The sequence below is a fragment of the Dermatophagoides pteronyssinus genome, unplaced genomic scaffold (assembly GCF_027571235.1).
Source record: "Dermatophagoides pteronyssinus isolate colony J.1.1.1.1 unplaced genomic scaffold, Derpt_VIB-CSIC_2022.12 sq0016, whole genome shotgun sequence".
NCBI lineage: Eukaryota > Metazoa > Arthropoda > Arachnida > Sarcoptiformes > Pyroglyphidae > Dermatophagoides > Dermatophagoides pteronyssinus.
In genome coordinates, this window is record NW_027461540.1 from 841,333 (window position 1) to 858,228 (window position 16,896).

A 16,896-nucleotide genomic window follows, 5' to 3' on the forward strand; every position below is an offset into this window, starting at 1 on the left:
AGAAGAAAATTATAACCATATTTAATAATTCAAAGGCTAAAAAAAACAGAAACCAAAATGTTTGATTAATTAACCGTAATGATCGATTCGAAATTGATTCGAATCCGATAACACATTAAATGTAATGTTACCATAGTTCAAATATTTGATAATCATTAATCAATCAATCAACTAACTAACTAATCATCATTATTATTATAATTATTATTCAAATTAATAATTTTTTTTAATACTTTTTTTTTTGTAAATGTAAATTGTTATTTAAGCCAATAATCATGTAACACAGCAGTAACATGTATAGCATTTGTTTTGTTTTGTTTGAATAGCGGTATTTTATTTTTGTTTTTGATATAAAGAGGGAAAGCGAGAGAGAGAGAGAGAGAGAGAGAGAGAGAGAGAGAGAGAGAGAGAGAGAGAGAGAGAGAGAGAGAGAGAGAGAGAGAGAGAGAGAGAGAGAGAGAGAGAGAGAGAGAGAGAGAGAGAGAGAGAGAGAGAGAGAGAGAGAGAGAGAGAGAGAGAGAGAGAGAGAGAGAGAGAGAGAGAGAGAGAGAGAGAGAGAGAGAGAGAGAGAGAGAGAGAGAGAGAGAGAGAGAGAGAGAGAGAGAGAGAGAGAGAGAGAGAGAGAGAGAGAGAGAGAGAGAGAGAGAGATCCAATGTTTTTTTCTTCCAATATGAATGATGATGGTTGCCTTTTTTTATTATTCTGATTATCATTTTTGGTTGTTGTTGTTGTTGTTGTTGTTGTTGTCAATGCCAACCAATTTTTGAATAACAACAACAACAACAACAACCAAAAATCATTATTATATATGATGTCTGTGTGTGTGTGTGTGTGAGAGAGAGGGAAACCAAAAAAGAAAAAGAAATTTTCATTTCATTTTGGGCGCCATCCATTCATTCATTCATTCATTCAATTCAGTTATGGCTCCAAACTTACTACCACCACCACCATCATCACACAAAGCATTGGATTCAATGATGATGATATATAGAAAAACGTGTATGGAGTATTATCATCATCATTTTTTTTTGGAGTAGAAGACGCAATGCGATCAAAAAGTAGTGAATATGTTTGGTGATAATATTGTTGGACGCATGTGATATTTTCTGCTGTTGTTGTTGTTGTTATATGTTTTGGGTCCCTTGTTTTTTTTTCTGTTTCTGTTCAGTTTTCAGTTTCGGGGATCCTTGTTTGAAGTGAAAAAATGATGATGAGGGCCAGGAAAACAAGAAAACAATAGATTGGCTTATTGTTGAAAAAACGTAAATGTGATGGTATCATCTTCCTCCCCCTCTCTCTATGAACAACCGCTGTATTTTTGTTTTTTGGTTAAAGTTTTTCTTCATCGTTCTCTGGTGTGTGTTTGTGTCTGTTGTATGTAGGTGTGTGTTTTGTTTGTTCGGTTGTTCGGTTGTGATCATCATCATCTATACCCGGTGATAAAAAAAATTTTGTTTGTTTTGCCATTCGGGTTTTCGGAAATGAAATGAATTTTTTTGTTTTTCTCCCAACCAAACAAATCAAATGTGTGTGTTTTGACTATGATAATCTTCTTCTTCTGTGTTTCTGATGGTTAATGTTTTCGATAACAACCAAGAAGACGACGATAATGATGATGATGATGTGATTTAGTTTGCTGGTGTACGGTGTGTGTGTGTGTGGTGTGTTGTTTGATGGAATGTTTGTGAATGGTATGAACGATTGAACGAAAGAAAAGATAAAAATTTTTTTCCGGTTGTTTGTTTGTTGTTTGGTGATTGTTGTGTGGTTCTGTGTTCTGATCATCATCATCATTGATTTTCATCGAATTTACAAAGAATCATTCACCATAAACACACACCACACACGCTTACCTTGAATTATTTTGGACCAAAAAAAAAAGAAAGATTGAAAAAAAAGCCTTTGATTCTTTGACGAGAAAACATTTTTGTAACCACTAAACACAAACAAACACACTTTAAGTATTTATTTGTTATTCATCATTATAGAAAATTTATCTTACTTGTTTTCTGTTTTTTTTAAAAAAAAATTATCTAATATTGTTTGTTAGTTATAAAAAAAAAAATATTTATTTACAAATTTTTTTATAAAATTACTGTTTTGTTATTATAAAATATCTAGTCATTTTGTTTTTTCTCTCTTTTTACAAAAAAAAATTACAAAAAACCTAGTGACACACACACTAGCATCGTTAGATATTATCATTATCGATTGCTCGATCCAAAAACTGAATTTGTAAAGTTTTTCTCGATGTTTTCTTGTTTTCAAAAACGAAAAAAATTTTTTCCTTCAAATCATCGAAATTGTGAACAGTGAAAAGAAATCTTTCCGGTTAAAACAACAACAACAACAAGCTGAAGTGAAACAAAAAAAAAAGTGAGATGTCATCCCCAATGATTTATCACAAACAGACTTTATCTCGAACTTTTTTTGAAAACTTTTTTGAATGAAACAAACAAATCACTTGTGCCAATCACACCTACTACCAAACAACGACAACATACCTTTGCAGGAAAAATTCTTGAAGATTCTTGAAACATTTTTTGTTTTTCGATCGTTGAAGATTCTACTTATCACATCTAGTCAAATGTTCTATGCTAGTGTTGTTTTCTTTATCTTTTCTTTATCTTCGTAAATTTTCCGTAAGTTTTCTTGTTTCGAAATTTTCCAAACCAACAAATCACCCTTTTTTTTCTCTATCCATTCAATTAATCTTACTTTTATCATCATCATCATCATCATGATGATAAGAGAAAATTCAATGAAAGAAAATGCTTTGTCATTTTGACAGTTGTAACATTTTGAAAATTTATTTCGATAAAAATGAATTTTTTTTTTTTTTTTTTGATTTTTGCGAAAGAATTTTTCCAAACGAAATTCCGTTTTTCTCCATAACACTTTTTTTAAAAGAAAAAAAATGAAAAGCGTGGCGCCATCTTTCGTCATTCATCATTGATGATTATTTCGAATGTTTTTTTTTCTATTGATTGATTGAATAATCATTCGAATTCGAATTAGAATTTTTTTCGTTTGAAAATTATCATTATGTATCATCAGAGTTTTTTGTTTCAAAAATTTGATTAACGTCATCGATCGATCGATTGATTGATTCAAGTTTAACCATAAGATTGATTGATTATGATTCGATTTATGTTTGATGTGTGTTTGTGGAAGCAACTGGCCTTGAATTTTGAATATTGCAACTTTCAACATGCCTTTCTATAGAAACACACATTTCCACGATGTAATTTTTTTCTTCTTTTCTTTTCTTCAAAATGATAATCTTAATGTGTGTGTCTGTGATGTGTGTGTTCATCAGGATGGATAGTGTTGTTGTTGTTGTTGTTCTGAGAAAAACGGTGTGTGTGTTTTTTCCCTTTTTTTTGTTTGATAAAATGATCACATCATCATCAACGACGAAAGTGTTGTTTGGTTGTAAATAAAATTAATGTTTTTTTTCGCTGGTTTCCTTCTTTTTTTCTTTTAATTTTTTTTTTTTGAAATTACAAAACCAGAAACGAAAAAAAAATATTCTTGGTTTGTTTGTTTTTTTCTGGTCGAATGTTTACCTGAATTTTTTTTTCTATCAATTTTTTTCCCCGGTTAAAATAACGCCATCTATTGAGTTGATTTTTTTGTTGAAATCTTTTCGAATTTTTTATTTTCGAAAATCTTTGTTTTTTTGTTTTGATTCTCTTTGCTCATTTTATTTTTGTTTTCATTATCATTAACAGATTGCGAAATTCGTATTTTTTGGTTTTCCCTTTAAAAGCGCACTAATTTTTTTGGATTGAAATTCTGGATTGAATTGGTTTTGGACAAATTGAAAAAAAACGAATAAGAAAAGAAAATGTCCACAACGAATGCAACAATAATTAGTCCGTTAATTAATATTAAACAACAACAACAACAACAACAGATAATTAAACAAGAAATAATTAAAGATGAAGATGATGAATGTATACGATATATATCAACAAGTGGTATTATCAGCAATGGTGGTGGTGGTGGTGGTGGTCAAAATTTAAGAAATCAAAATAATAATGATAATAATTCTTCAAAAGAAGAATTATCATTAGATGTTAGAAATGGACATAATTATACAGCTACCATTATAAATAAATCATCAACTTCCAATAACCAGAATACCTCGCCGCATCAACAACAACAACATCAACAGCGGCAAACATTATTATCACATAGAGGTGGTATAACAACAACAACAACAACTGCCAATCATCAATCATCATCGATTAATATAAAACGTATTGAATTTCCTATTTCAAAACATCATCATCATCACCATCAGATTAATACAACAACAACTCCGAATACAAACACCACCACTACACAAACAACATCGATCAATGTCGTATGTATAATTATATATTGTAGATTAGATTAGATGTGTGAAAACGCAAAAAAAAAAATTCTTATAAAAATTTTATCTTTTTTTTCTTATGAAGGATCTCTTCAATGCAGCCGCAGCCGCCGCAGCAGCAGCCGCAAATCTTCATCATACAGAAAATCATTCATCATCATCACCACCACCATCATCATCATCACCATTTAATATTGATAATAATAATGATAATCATCATCAAGAAATGTTTTGCTCAAGTACTGTATCCGGTGATTTAATAACAGGATCGAATACAACAACATCTTCTTCATCGACAACAAATAATACAATCTGTTTGGATACAACAAATGATTTAATCAATAATAATAATAATAATAATAATAAGATACGTGATACATCACCAAAACGTTTATGTTTAGTTTGTGGTGATACAGCATCCGGTTTTCATTATGGTGTTGCATCTTGTGAAGCATGTAAAGCATTTTTTAAACGTACAATACAAGGTATTTACATATTGATTTGATTTGATTTGATTTGATTTACATTTGATTTGAAATTAAATTCCATAAGGTAATATTGAATATACATGTCCAGCAACAAATAATTGTGAAATAAATAAACGAAGACGTAAAGCATGTCAAGCATGTCGTTTTCAAAAATGTCTTCGTATGGGTATGTTAAAAGAAGGTGTACGTTTAGATCGTGTACGTGGTGGTAGACAAAAATATCGTCGTACATCTGAATCACCATATAATCATCAAGGATCACAACAAAATAATAATAATTATTGTTTGAAAAAATCAAATATTGATGGTATGTTAAAATAACATTTGTTATTAATTTTAAAAATCAACTAAAATTGATTAATTAATGATGTGTAATGAAACAGATAATCGTATAATTGCTGCATTAATAAAATGTGAACCTGAACCGATAATAAGTAATGCTAATCTACATTTATATAGTCCAAATAGTTCATCATCAAATAATAATGGTATATCATCGGTATCATCATCACAATATAAAAATCTTTGTATATTAAGTGAATTGGTTGATAAAGAATTAGTTGCAACAATAGCATGGGCTAAACAGATACCTGGTTTTACTGATCTTATTTTAAATGATCAGATGCGTTTATTACAATCAACATGGGCTGAAATATTATCATTATCGTTGGCATTTCGGTTTGTTATTTTTTGTTTTTTTCATTTATTCGACAATTTTGTAATTGAATTTTCTTTTGTTTTTTTTTCCAACAATTAAATAGATCTCAACAATATAGTTCACCACCTAATACACCTGCATGTCTTAGCCCGAATAATGCATCATCAACAACAACAAATTCAATATTTAATAAATTAGTATTTGCAACAGATTTTATTATCGATGATCAACAGGCTGCTCAATGTAATGCTGATGATTTATTTGCTCATTTAATGCAATTAATTCGTCGTTTAAATCAATTAAAAATTGCTAAAGAAGAATATTTATTAATGAAAGCAATTATATTGACTAATGCAGGTAAAATGTTTTTTTTTCAATGTTTTTTATTGTTTTGTTGAAATAATAATGTTGTTGTTTTTTTATTACTTTTACCAAACAAACAAACAAACAAAAAATTCACTAGATATACAATTAGAAAATCCGGAAAGTGTCATCAAATTACGTGATACATTAATACAAACATTACAAGATTGTGTATCAATATTACGGCCACAAACAGCTATTAATCATCTAAGTCAATTATTTTTATGTTTACCATTATTACGTCAATTGGATAATGTAACAAGAAGATTATGGTTAAATATTTTACAAGAAGGAAGTATACCAATGCAAAAATTATTTGTTGAAATGTTAGAATCAAATGCTACATTTTAATTTATAATTGATAATTAATAATTCTGCCTATTATATATATAGAAGATTTATATTATAACGGTACAAAACACACATACACACACACATTTATAGTATTTTTGGTTTGATAACATCATCAAACATCAATTTAATCATCATCATCATCATTTTATTCTGTTAATTTTTTTTTCTTCTTCTTCTTCATCATTATTTACAAATATTCATACTGTTGTTGTTGTTATTGTTATTATTATTATTATTATTATCAAAATTCTATTCTTCTCATCAACAACCTTGATTGATTGATTGATTATTTTTGTATATTTTTTTTCAAAAAAAAAAGAAAAGTAACATTATTTTTTAGCTGTTCACATCATCATTACCATTATTTTGGCTACATCGTTACATAGATCACACACAAACAAACAAACAAAAAATGTGTTCAAAACACTGGTTCATTATCTGTATGTTTTTATTTTACTTACCTATTTCGTTTACAATGTTAATGATTTTCATTTTAGTCATTCAAAAAAACAAAAAATTCATTTACCGCACACCTGATACCTTAATGACAATCGTCTAATAGATACTTTTTGGTGAATTTGGAACAATAACCAGTGACCAGTGACCAGTGACATATAAAAGAAACCTTTGAACTAATTTTGGCCAGTTGATTGCCCGGTTGATTTGTCAAAAACAAAACAGAAAAAAAAATCAGGAATTTTCTTCTTTTCTTTTCTTGTTGAATTACTTGTTAACACTTCATTGCCATCATCATCACCATTCTATTCAAAATTAATTTCGTGTTGATTTTTTTTTGAAATTTTATGTAACATAGATTGATTTTTGCTTCCAAAAAAAGAAATAACATTGTTGTTGTTGTTTTTGTTTCCATTCGTTTAAATTCTTTATCAACAACAAACACACACAGAGAGAGAAACAAACAAAAATTGTTAAATTTGATTCAATAATTTTTTTCTTTTTTTAGATATAAAAAAAAATTCTAATTATAATTCTAATTAATTAATGATAATTAAAAATTTTATTTAGTTACAAAAAAAAAAAATCTGTAGTTTTTTTTTATACAGTTTTTGATTGATCAAAAATCAAAAAATCAAATATTGCATTGCATTGCCATCATCATCATCATTGATGGGTTTTTGGTGTGTTTATCTTAGTCTATCCGTTTGTTTGTTTGTTTGTTTGTTTGTTTTGTTTGTTTATGCAACAGGTAAATACATTGTTTGTAAGAAAAGAAAACAAGCAAAAATATTCCCCAAAAGAAAACCCAAAAATTTTTTCCAGCTTTTTTTTTTTTTTTTTGGTTTTTTTGGTTTTAGTTTTATTTGGATTCAATGGAAATTCAAATGAATGTTTTTCTGGTGTATGTCTGTGTTTGATTAAGGAACACTTTTTTTACAATTGAAATATTTTGATTGCACTTTGTAAATTGTGTGATTTTTAGTTAGTTTGTTAGTTTGTTTGTTTGTTTGTTTGATAATGATAATATTTAGATTATGATGGCGCCAATCGGAAAATAATTATCATCATTAATGACGGTGTGGTGGTGGTGGGGAGGAGGGGAAAAAACGTTGTTTGTTATCAATCATTTTTTGGATATGGATTTTGTTGTTTTTCATTTTTGATTCAAAAAAAAAAAAGAAGCGATTGACTAGATGACAATCACGCAAGATGGCAGCACTAGGTTCGAAAGTTTATTTGGAGAAAAAAAAAAAAAGATTCGAATTCGAATGTTTGGTGTTTGAAAAAAATTTATTTTTTTCCAAAAAAAAAAAAAAAGGTCAAGTTAAGCTAACCATCGAAGAAGCATGTGAAACTACTTATCATTTATAATCATCATTATGATTATATCACCTATAATTAATTTTACAATTGAATTCAAAATTTTTTTTAAAAAAAAGCAAAAATTACGCTAAAAAGTAGCAAGATCAAACAACCGAAAGATTCGATCAATTTCACTACCAAAAAAGAAGAAAAGAAAAGACAGCCAGACAGGTAAGAATCGAAGAAAATTGAAAAATAATCATGGTCATTTTTGTTTTGTTGTTTAATTTAATTAATTCAGTGAAGAAAAAAAATTTATTCTTCGTTTTTTTTTGGTGGTTTTTTTTTGGATTTTAAGGATTGGCATCATCATCATCATCATCGACCATCGACAATCATCATTATCATCATCAATGTGGTCAATAACATTTCTCCACCACCACCAACAACAACAACAACAACAACAATCGATCGAATCGATCGATTCGCAAATTCGTTCTCTTTTTCTCTCTTGGTTGAAAATCGATAATAAAAAAAAATTATCAAAAAAGTTTTTTTTTTTTTTGGCATAAATTAACCATGTACATAATATATTCATAATCAAGTGATGTTAACCTCAAGATTTTTGTTTCGTTTTTTGGTTGATTTTTTCAGAAACCAGAAAAAAAACCAGACGAACAACAATCAATGGGGAAAAAAAGAGAATCTTTAGACGACAACGACGACGACGACGACTGTCAACCGATCATCATCATCATCATCACGAAAGAATCAAGAAGAATTTTTTTTTTCTTATGATTAATAATTTTCATCATCATCATCAACATCTTGAGCTTTAATGAAATCTTCTTTTTTTTTCTTCTGTTGATCGATCCTATTTCTACTATAAAATCACTGACTGAATTTACCTGAATTTTATCCCCCCCTCTACAAAAAAAAAAAAACAAAAATGCAATGATTGTTTAGCCGGTGCCGGTGAATAGATGATAATTAACAACCCTGATGATGATGAAGACCTGTGTCGATGATCATGATAATCGTTATATAGACAAAAAAAAAACAACAACAACAACAAAATGTATGTACAAAAAAAGAGATTGATAGTTTTTTTTATTTCTATCTTATTGCAGAAAAAGAAAGAAAGAAAAAAAAAGTTGAAGAACCATCATGGATTATCATCATCATCATGATCATTACATTCAGGTACATTCGATAGCAATATATTTGTCTATAAGTGTGTGACGTTTTTTTTTTGATGCTTTTTTTTACTTGTTAAAAAGAAGATTATTCTTTTCTATTTGATTCTTGTTACTTTTTTTTTCTTCGTTTTCAATCGTTCAACAACTTTCTTCACCATGAAAGCCATAAGCCATATATTCAAATGAAGAAAATTGTTACAAATTAACAACAACAGAAGCAAAACAAAACTCAAATAAACATGATGATTGAGAGAAGGAGAATCAATCGAAAGAAGAAATTCCTTTGCAAATGATTATTGAACAAATCAGTACACGGTATGTGTGTTTAAGAAGAAGATTTTTCTCTTTTTGCACTTTTGAAGATATTTAAATTATGATAATAAAAAGTTTTTCTTTTTTTTTAATTTCCAGCGAAGAAATAAGAAATAAAAATCGATAATTCGAAACATATGCAACACACATATATTGATGGATAAAGACAACAACGACGATTGAAGAACTCTGTATGTCTATCTATGGTGGTGGTGGTGATGGTGGATAATCAATGATGCTTGGAGCTTTAAGCAAAAGAAGAAGAAACGAAAAGACCTTGAATATTTTCTCTTCTCTCTCTCTCTCTCTCTAGCCGTCTGTGATTTGGTTGGTTGTTGGTGGTTTAAGAATTTTTCAAAAATGATGATGCAAAAAATAAGCAAACAACGACTATGATTGAATTCGTAATGAATAGATTTTTTTTTCTCTCTTTTCTTTAGAAAGTCAATATCCAGACGAAAACAAAAAAAAAATAAATCTTTGAATCAAATTGAAGAAAAACGAAAAAAGAAAATATTCTTTTTGGCCAAAAAAACAAACTTGTATTACCGGTGTTTTTTTTATTATTCACCAAAAAAAATCATAATTTTTCTTTCTCTTTTACCTGGGTTGTTGAACAAGTTTGTCAAGATTTTTTTCCTTTTCATTTTCAGGTCGCGAAATTCTTAAATTCATTCACAAAACTTTCATTCGTTTTGTATATGGAATGTCTCTCTCTCACTCTCTCACTCTCACCATGTCTTGATAAACATCATTAACTTACTTATACAATTTTTTTTTTTTGTTGCTTTCCTCAATGTCCCAATCATCATCAATCGAATGGATTTTCATATCGTCGTCATTCCCCCCTCCTCCTTCCCCCCATCATTTAACGAATAAAGAACCATATCACTTTCGATTTTTTTCCTACTTTCTTTCTTTCAATGTTAATAATGATGATGATTTAAATACGTTTCTTTTCTTATTTTAACGATGTTTGTTTGTTTGATGATAATCATCAAACAACAACAATAAAAATATTCTTCTTCACTGAATTTTCGGTAAAATCAAAGTTCATTGATATTTTTTGTTGTTGTCGGTTAATTTGTAAACATTTGAATGTGTTTTTCTTTTCCATTTTACAAAATTATTATTCAACAATTTCGTTGAATAATTTGTTTTGTTTTTCGCCAGTTCATTCATTACTTTAACGAAGAAGAAGAAACTCTTTTCTTTTCTTTTCATTTCAATCTTCGGATCTATTACAACAACAACAACCAGGAGAAGAATCCTGTTAGTTTGTTTGTTAGGAAGCTTAACTGTTGATTTTTTGGCTTGAAAACATTTTTCAAGCCAAAAAAATATCAAGCAGGAAAAAAAAAGAGACAAAGTTTTTCAAATTTCAAATGTTAAATCATCATGATTCATGGTGCCTCTTTTCCATTTCTTTCATCATAATCATCATCAATTCTTGGAAGCGAAATTAATTCTTTCGTTTGTTTTGTTTTGTTGCTAATTTTATCCATTCCGGAAATGTTTTTCTTTTTTCATTCATTCATTCTTCGTTTCGCCGTTAAATTTTTCTCGTTATTTTTAGCTTGCAAGCGAGCAAGAGGTGAGAATTCTCTTCTTCCCCCTACCACCACCATCACCGTAAAAGAATCTAGATTATTTAATTGTTTTGCAGATGCGGAAAGCAAATTTATTTTTCTTCGAAGGAGAAAAAAGATTCGTTGCCAAATCCATTCGAGTTTCTTTCTTTTTCTTTCCTACTTTCGATCGACCTGATCATCATCACCATTGGAATGAGAAAAAAGAAAAAAAAGCAGGTCAGCAAGATTCGTTTTTTCTAAAGTGAAAAAAATTTGGTGGTTTTTTTCCTTAAAAAAAAAGTTTCTTTAAAAATTTTTTTTATTACCCTGTGTGTGTGCGATAAACAGATTGTCAGATTACATTATTCATCGACTGATTACACCAGTGATATTCACGGTGTTTTTTTTTATTTATTGATTGAATCTTTACTTTTGGATAATGAATTTTTTTATATATTCACTTACTTAGTCGCTCTCTCTCTCTCTCTCTCTCTAGCTCTCTCCTGTGAAAGATATCGATGCAATATGTGAATCAGAGCGCGAGAATGCGAAGAGAAAGTGAAATTAAAAAATCTAAAAATCTAAAATACTGATGATAGGTGATGGTGAAAATTGAATTGAGAATTTATCTCTGCAAATCGATAAATTTTTTTCATTCCAAATCCTTTGAGGCATTTTTTTTTTTTGGCCGGCAAAGGCGATGAAGAAGATGAAATTTTTTTTCTCTCTCTCTCTCTCTCGCTGATAATTCTTATTTTTGTCAATTTTTTTTAATTTTTTTTTTTCGTTTTTTCGTTTTTGGAAATCAACAAAGTGAACAACTTGAAAAAAAAAATTTGAACCGAAAAATCCGAAAATCAGATTGAAATGAAATGTGGAAAAAAAAAATGTTAATGAACTCTCTCTCTCTCTCTCCGGTTTGGTTTCTGGTTGTCGTAGTGAAGAATTTTGACATATTTGTCTCTTTATCTCTCTGGCTCTCTCTTGCTGATTTTTACTTTTTTTTTTTTTGCTGAAATTTATAACTAAAACTAACTAAACACAGCAAAACACATAAAACAAACATACAGAAAAAGTTGATAATAAGCTAAACGTGAAAACAAAAAAAAAAAAAAAATCTTTCCTTCTTAACTCGAAGAGAGAGAACCTTTGATTTGAAGAAAATTAGTTTTAGTTAAGTTAAGTTAATAATAATTCTTTCGACAAGTTTTTCAAGTCATTCAGTTTCATCGATCGATTAGTTTATGAATTTTCGTTGTTTTGTTGTTGTTTTTTCGCAATTTTTTTCCCCATATTTTTTTTTTTTGATCTTTTTTGACAAAAGAATCAAGTCAGCCAAACATATCCAGTATAAAAATGATAATAAAATATTTTCGAAAACAACAGCCATGACAAACAAACACTGGTGTGTGTGTGTGTCACTATGGTTTCAATCAATCAATCAAACCAACAAAAATAGTAGAATTGAATGGAATAAGTGGAAAAAAGTCAAAAAACTGTTGAACTCTCGGACAGAAACAATTTTTTTTTCTATTGAAAAAAAAGACAGGAGAAGAATATTCTTTTGCTGTCAATTTTTTGATCTATTTCACTTTTCTTCTTCTTGTTGTGTCATCTTTTATTCATTTCTTTGCTATCAGGTTTCCTTTCATTTTCTGCTTTTTTCGGTTACGAAAAAATTATTACGCAAATTTACACAAGCCAAACACACACACACACACACACACAGTCAGTCAGTTAGTGTGAGAAAAAAAGAACAGAAGAATTGGCCATAGAAACGTATTATACAACGGTCTCCCTTTAGCCAGAACAAGCGAAAAAACAATTATAATGATGTTGTTGCGTGATAAATTATAATCGATGATCATTATCATCATCAACAACAATGATGATAATGATCAAATCATTCATTCACTTTTCACTGTTTGTTTGTTTATTTTATTCATTTTATTCAAGTGGTCATTTCAGATTCGGTTCGGTTTTCAGTGATTTTTCATTCATTCATTCATTCATTCTGGTCCAAAGCGAGAATCCAATTATTCGGTCATTGTTGTTGTGGATTGTGTGAGAGGATTTTTGATGGATTTTCGCTTTTTAAAACAAGGGGAAAAATCGAATGTCATTTTTTTTTCTTTGTTAATCATCCTGGTCATTAGGTCACTACATAAACATTGTGGTTTCTGCATTTAAAAAAAAACAGAAAACAGAAACAAAATTTGTGAATGATTCTCTGGTGTAGGAAAAAACCTAAAGGTAAAGGTGAATGAAATGAGAATTTTTTTTTCCCATCCAAAATGATCATTAGATTTTTTTTGGGCGATGATTTGGCCAATTTCATTTGATTTTTTCGATTTTTGTTGTTGTTGTTGTTTAAGTACAGTTCAATAAATCGATCAAAAATCAATAATGATGATGATGATGATGATGATGATGGTCATTTGCCTATCGAGAGGGAGAGAGAGAGAGAGATTATTTAATTTTCCAGATGATTTGTCTGATGATGATTATGGATTGTTTGTTTGATTGATGGATTGTCTGATTGGATTGATTGGATTGACTGACTGACTGACTGACGATCATCATCATCAATAATGAATTTTTTCAATCAATCAATCAAATTTTTTTTTTTAATTGACCTCGATCATCATCATCATCAAAAGAAAAAAAAGGTTCATTTGGCTTTCATTCCATTGACTTTTTTCAATCATTTGTTGCAGAAACAAATTGATTTTTCATCATCATCATCATTTTGGGGGAAAAAAAATCAATCAATTTTGCAAATTTCATTATTTGGGGCAATTAAAATTCCTGTATACAGGAAAATTTCTTCATTTTTTTGTTGTTGTTGTTTTCCCCCATTGAGGTTGACAAAAAACATTTTTTCTTGTTTGTTTGTTTGTTTGTTTTCGTCGATCTTTACATTGAGAATCAATAGATTTATTTTATTTTTTCGACAAAGTCATCATCATCAACAACAACGAAAAACGAAAAACGAAAAATCTAATAATGATAATGATGATGACAATGGCAAAAAAACAAAAAATTCAACTAGATACCACCAATGATGAATTTAGGAATATAAAGATAGAAAGAAACAAAGAAAAATCTAATCAAATGACACTTGTTGGCTGTTTTTTTTGGGTTGAAATAGTTTTTTTGATTACCGAAATAAAAAACCTTCGAATCATCATCATCATCATCATAAATCTAGCGTAAATTCTGATGTTGTTTTTGATGGTTTGGTTTTGGTTGTTGCATAACAACCATTCAAAATGATTCATTTTTTTTTTTATTACCATAAATTTTTCTTCTTCTTCGTTTTTTTTCTCTCCTAAAAATAAATAAAACATCAACCTTTATAACCTTTGATCGGATCGTTTTAAATGTTGTTGTTGTTGTTGGTTGTTGTGGTTTTGGTTGTTGTTGGTGGTTTTGGTTTGTCAAAATAATCATCAAACCAAACCAAACAAACCAAAACAAACAAACAACCCACCCACATCGACATTTTTAGACAAATAAAACACAGTCACAGAATTTATGAATTTTTTTTTTATTTTCCCTTTTGTAAATCCAAAAAATGGTGTTTTTCCTTCTCTCTCTCTCTCTCTCTCTCTCTCTCTCTCTCTCTCTCTCTCTCTCTCTCTCTCTCCCTTCAAAAAAATTCTCTTTAGTCATCCATTTTTTTTGTTTGTGGTGGTTAAAACAAAATTCTTTCAAATTAAAATGACATCCGAGAGACATACATCATTCATTCATTCATCCAATTCAGTTCAGTTCATCATTCATTCAATTCAAGTCAAAAAAAAAGCCTAGAATATCATTTTACGCTGATTTAATATGATGATGATGATCGTTTTTCATTCGAGCAATAATTGCTAGCAACAATCATCATTTTCTTTCAATATTCTTCTTCCATCATCATCATCATCATCATCATTTAACAGTCATTCAATATGATTTTTAAAGCTAATAAAATTCAATGAGCTATATCGTTTTTTTTTTTAATTTTCAAAATTTTCTTCTGTTTCGATTTGAACGAAGAAAAGACAAAACACTTTTGGACAAATCAGCAAAATTATTCATTCAGTATTTTTTTCGTTGAGAAAAAAAAATTCAGTAGTTTCTGCTTATTCCGATGTCTTTTGGTTTTGGTTTTGGTTTTTTGGGTTTTGTTCGCCTGTTTTCTTGGTCGATTGCCAATCTTGAGCAATTTTCTTTTCTTTTCTGGTTTTCAGTAATGAATAGTCATGGTGTGGTGGAATGAAAAAAAATCTGAAATGAAGAAAATCATTGCCGGGACCTGCAAACAACGAAACTAACTTGAAAAAAACATCAAATCAAATCACATCAATCATTTTATATTCAGATGATATTCATTTCTTCAAGGGAAAAAAAATTAAAGATTTCTTATTTCTTTTTTCTCGGGTTAATCATGGTTGTCATGGATGATTAGTATATATGTATAAGGTCGTTAGGTTGACCTGACATTCAAAAAAAAAAAAATATTATTCAGTGTGTGGGTGGGTTTGTTACATTTTTGCATTTTTGCTTTTTGATTCCGAACCAGAAAAAAAGAAGACATTTTAACCTTCGAAACGAAGGAAAAAAAAAATAATTTTAACTGAAACCAGCCAACTTTTTCGAAAATCAAAAATCAAAGATTTTGTTTGTTTTTTCCCTTTAAATCTTATCATACCGAATCGAACGAACAGAAAAATTGATTTTGATTCGATTTGAATCGAGGAAAAATCAAATCTGTATCAATTCGTTTGATTGGCAATTTTCTCTCTTTCCCCCACCGATAAACTAGTATCTTCTTGTTTTTTTTTTCATTTTCTCTCTCTCTCTCTCTCTCTCTCTCGATTGATTCTGATTAATAATTGGAACAAACAAAACAAAACAAACCAAAAAACATAGTTAGTTAGTTAATGATGACGATGATGATTATCGGTTTTTTTTATTATTATCAGTTTTGCTACAGTAGAAATGACAATCGAAAAAAAAATTTGTTTCTTTTTTCTTCCTTCCCTCCATTTAATAACAATGTTTTCAATTTTGTTGTTGTTGTTGTTGTTGACAAAAAATGTATCTTTTCTTTTCCGAATGTCGTCGTCGTCGTTGTTCAATCAATCAATCGATTGATTGATTGATCGATCGATTGATACCTCAATCAATCAAACAGACAAACAGAGATAGAGAGAGACACACGCATCCACAATTCATTCATTCACCAAAAAAGTGAGAGTAAAAATAAAGTTAATAAAGTTATCATTCGATAATCAATCGATCAATCAATCGATTGATTGATTGATTGATTATCACTTTACTGTCATTTCATTTCATTATTCAATTGATATCCATCCATCCCATCCATCCATCGTTTAGTAATCATCATCAATAAAACACACACACACAAATAAAGCCAGAAATAACTAGATTTGTTGTTGTTGTTGTTGATTGTTGATTTGAAATTCATTAGGATAAAAAATATTATTTGGTTCATCATCATCATCATCATCAACAGTAATAATAATAATAATAATTTTAATCGGTTGCCCCGGTGAATACCGGTATTATCAAGTTATTTTTGATTTGATGATGATGATTCGAGGATTTGATACAATGAAACAATCTCATTACAATGATGATGATGATGATGATACGACTACTGTATCAAAAATCAAACTATTTTGTATCTTATTTTCTTTTCTCTCTCTCTCTCTCTCTCTCTCTCTCTCTCTCTCTATTCAATGACATCGAATGATGATGATGATGATCGTATCAATGTTTTGTTTTTTTTTTTTTTGT

At 29.1% G+C, this 16,896-nt stretch overlaps 1 protein-coding gene and 1 long non-coding RNA gene across 8 annotated transcripts; both read left to right on the forward strand.

Moving 5' to 3' along the window:
• Positions 1–878: 878 nt before the first annotated feature.
• Positions 879–7,115, forward strand: LOC113792198 (steroid hormone receptor ERR2-like). Of its 4 annotated transcripts, XR_012846710.1 has the most exons (8): positions 879–2,643; positions 3,736–4,373; positions 4,468–4,867; positions 4,935–5,177; positions 5,254–5,548; positions 5,632–5,885; positions 5,992–6,685; positions 6,743–6,850. XR_012846710.1 is itself a non-coding variant. In XM_075822296.1 (7 exons), the coding sequence occupies exons 2-7, from the start codon at positions 3,852–3,854 to the stop codon at positions 6,240–6,242; spliced, it is 1,965 nt and encodes a 654-aa protein (XP_075678411.1). In that variant the 5' UTR covers positions 879–2,643; positions 3,736–3,851; the 3' UTR covers positions 6,243–7,115. The 4 variants fall into 4 exon arrangements, 3 of the variants coding, with proteins under 3 accessions (XP_075678411.1, XP_075678412.1, XP_075678413.1); XM_075822296.1 differs by having other exon boundaries at positions 5,992–7,115; XM_075822297.1 differs by lacking the exon at positions 879–2,643 and adding an exon at positions 3,104–3,436 and having other exon boundaries at positions 5,992–7,115.
• A 656-nt stretch (positions 7,116–7,771) lies between these two features.
• Positions 7,772–10,415, forward strand: LOC142645626 (uncharacterized). Of its 4 annotated transcripts, XR_012846713.1 has the most exons (6): positions 7,773–8,237; positions 8,308–8,587; positions 8,661–9,084; positions 9,137–9,209; positions 9,369–9,520; positions 9,617–10,415. It is a non-coding gene; the product is annotated as an uncharacterized LOC142645626 (long non-coding RNA). The 4 variants fall into 4 exon arrangements; XR_012846712.1 differs by having other exon boundaries at positions 7,772–8,237; positions 8,308–9,084; positions 9,290–9,520; XR_012846714.1 differs by having other exon boundaries at positions 8,365–9,084.
• Positions 10,416–16,896: the final 6,481 nt, after the last annotated feature.

Excerpts from the sequence above, each read along its gene's own strand:
- LOC113792198 (XM_075822296.1), top strand. The coding sequence starts at position 3,852 with ATGTCCACAACGAATGCAACAATAATTAGTCCGTTAATTAATATTAAA. Across the intron at positions 4,374-4,467 it reads AAACAACATCGATCAATGTC|GATCTCTTCAATGCAGCCGC; the intron begins GTATGTATAATT and ends TTTCTTATGAAG. Across the intron at positions 5,178-5,253 it reads GAAAAAATCAAATATTGATG|ATAATCGTATAATTGCTGCA; the intron begins GTATGTTAAAAT and ends GTAATGAAACAG.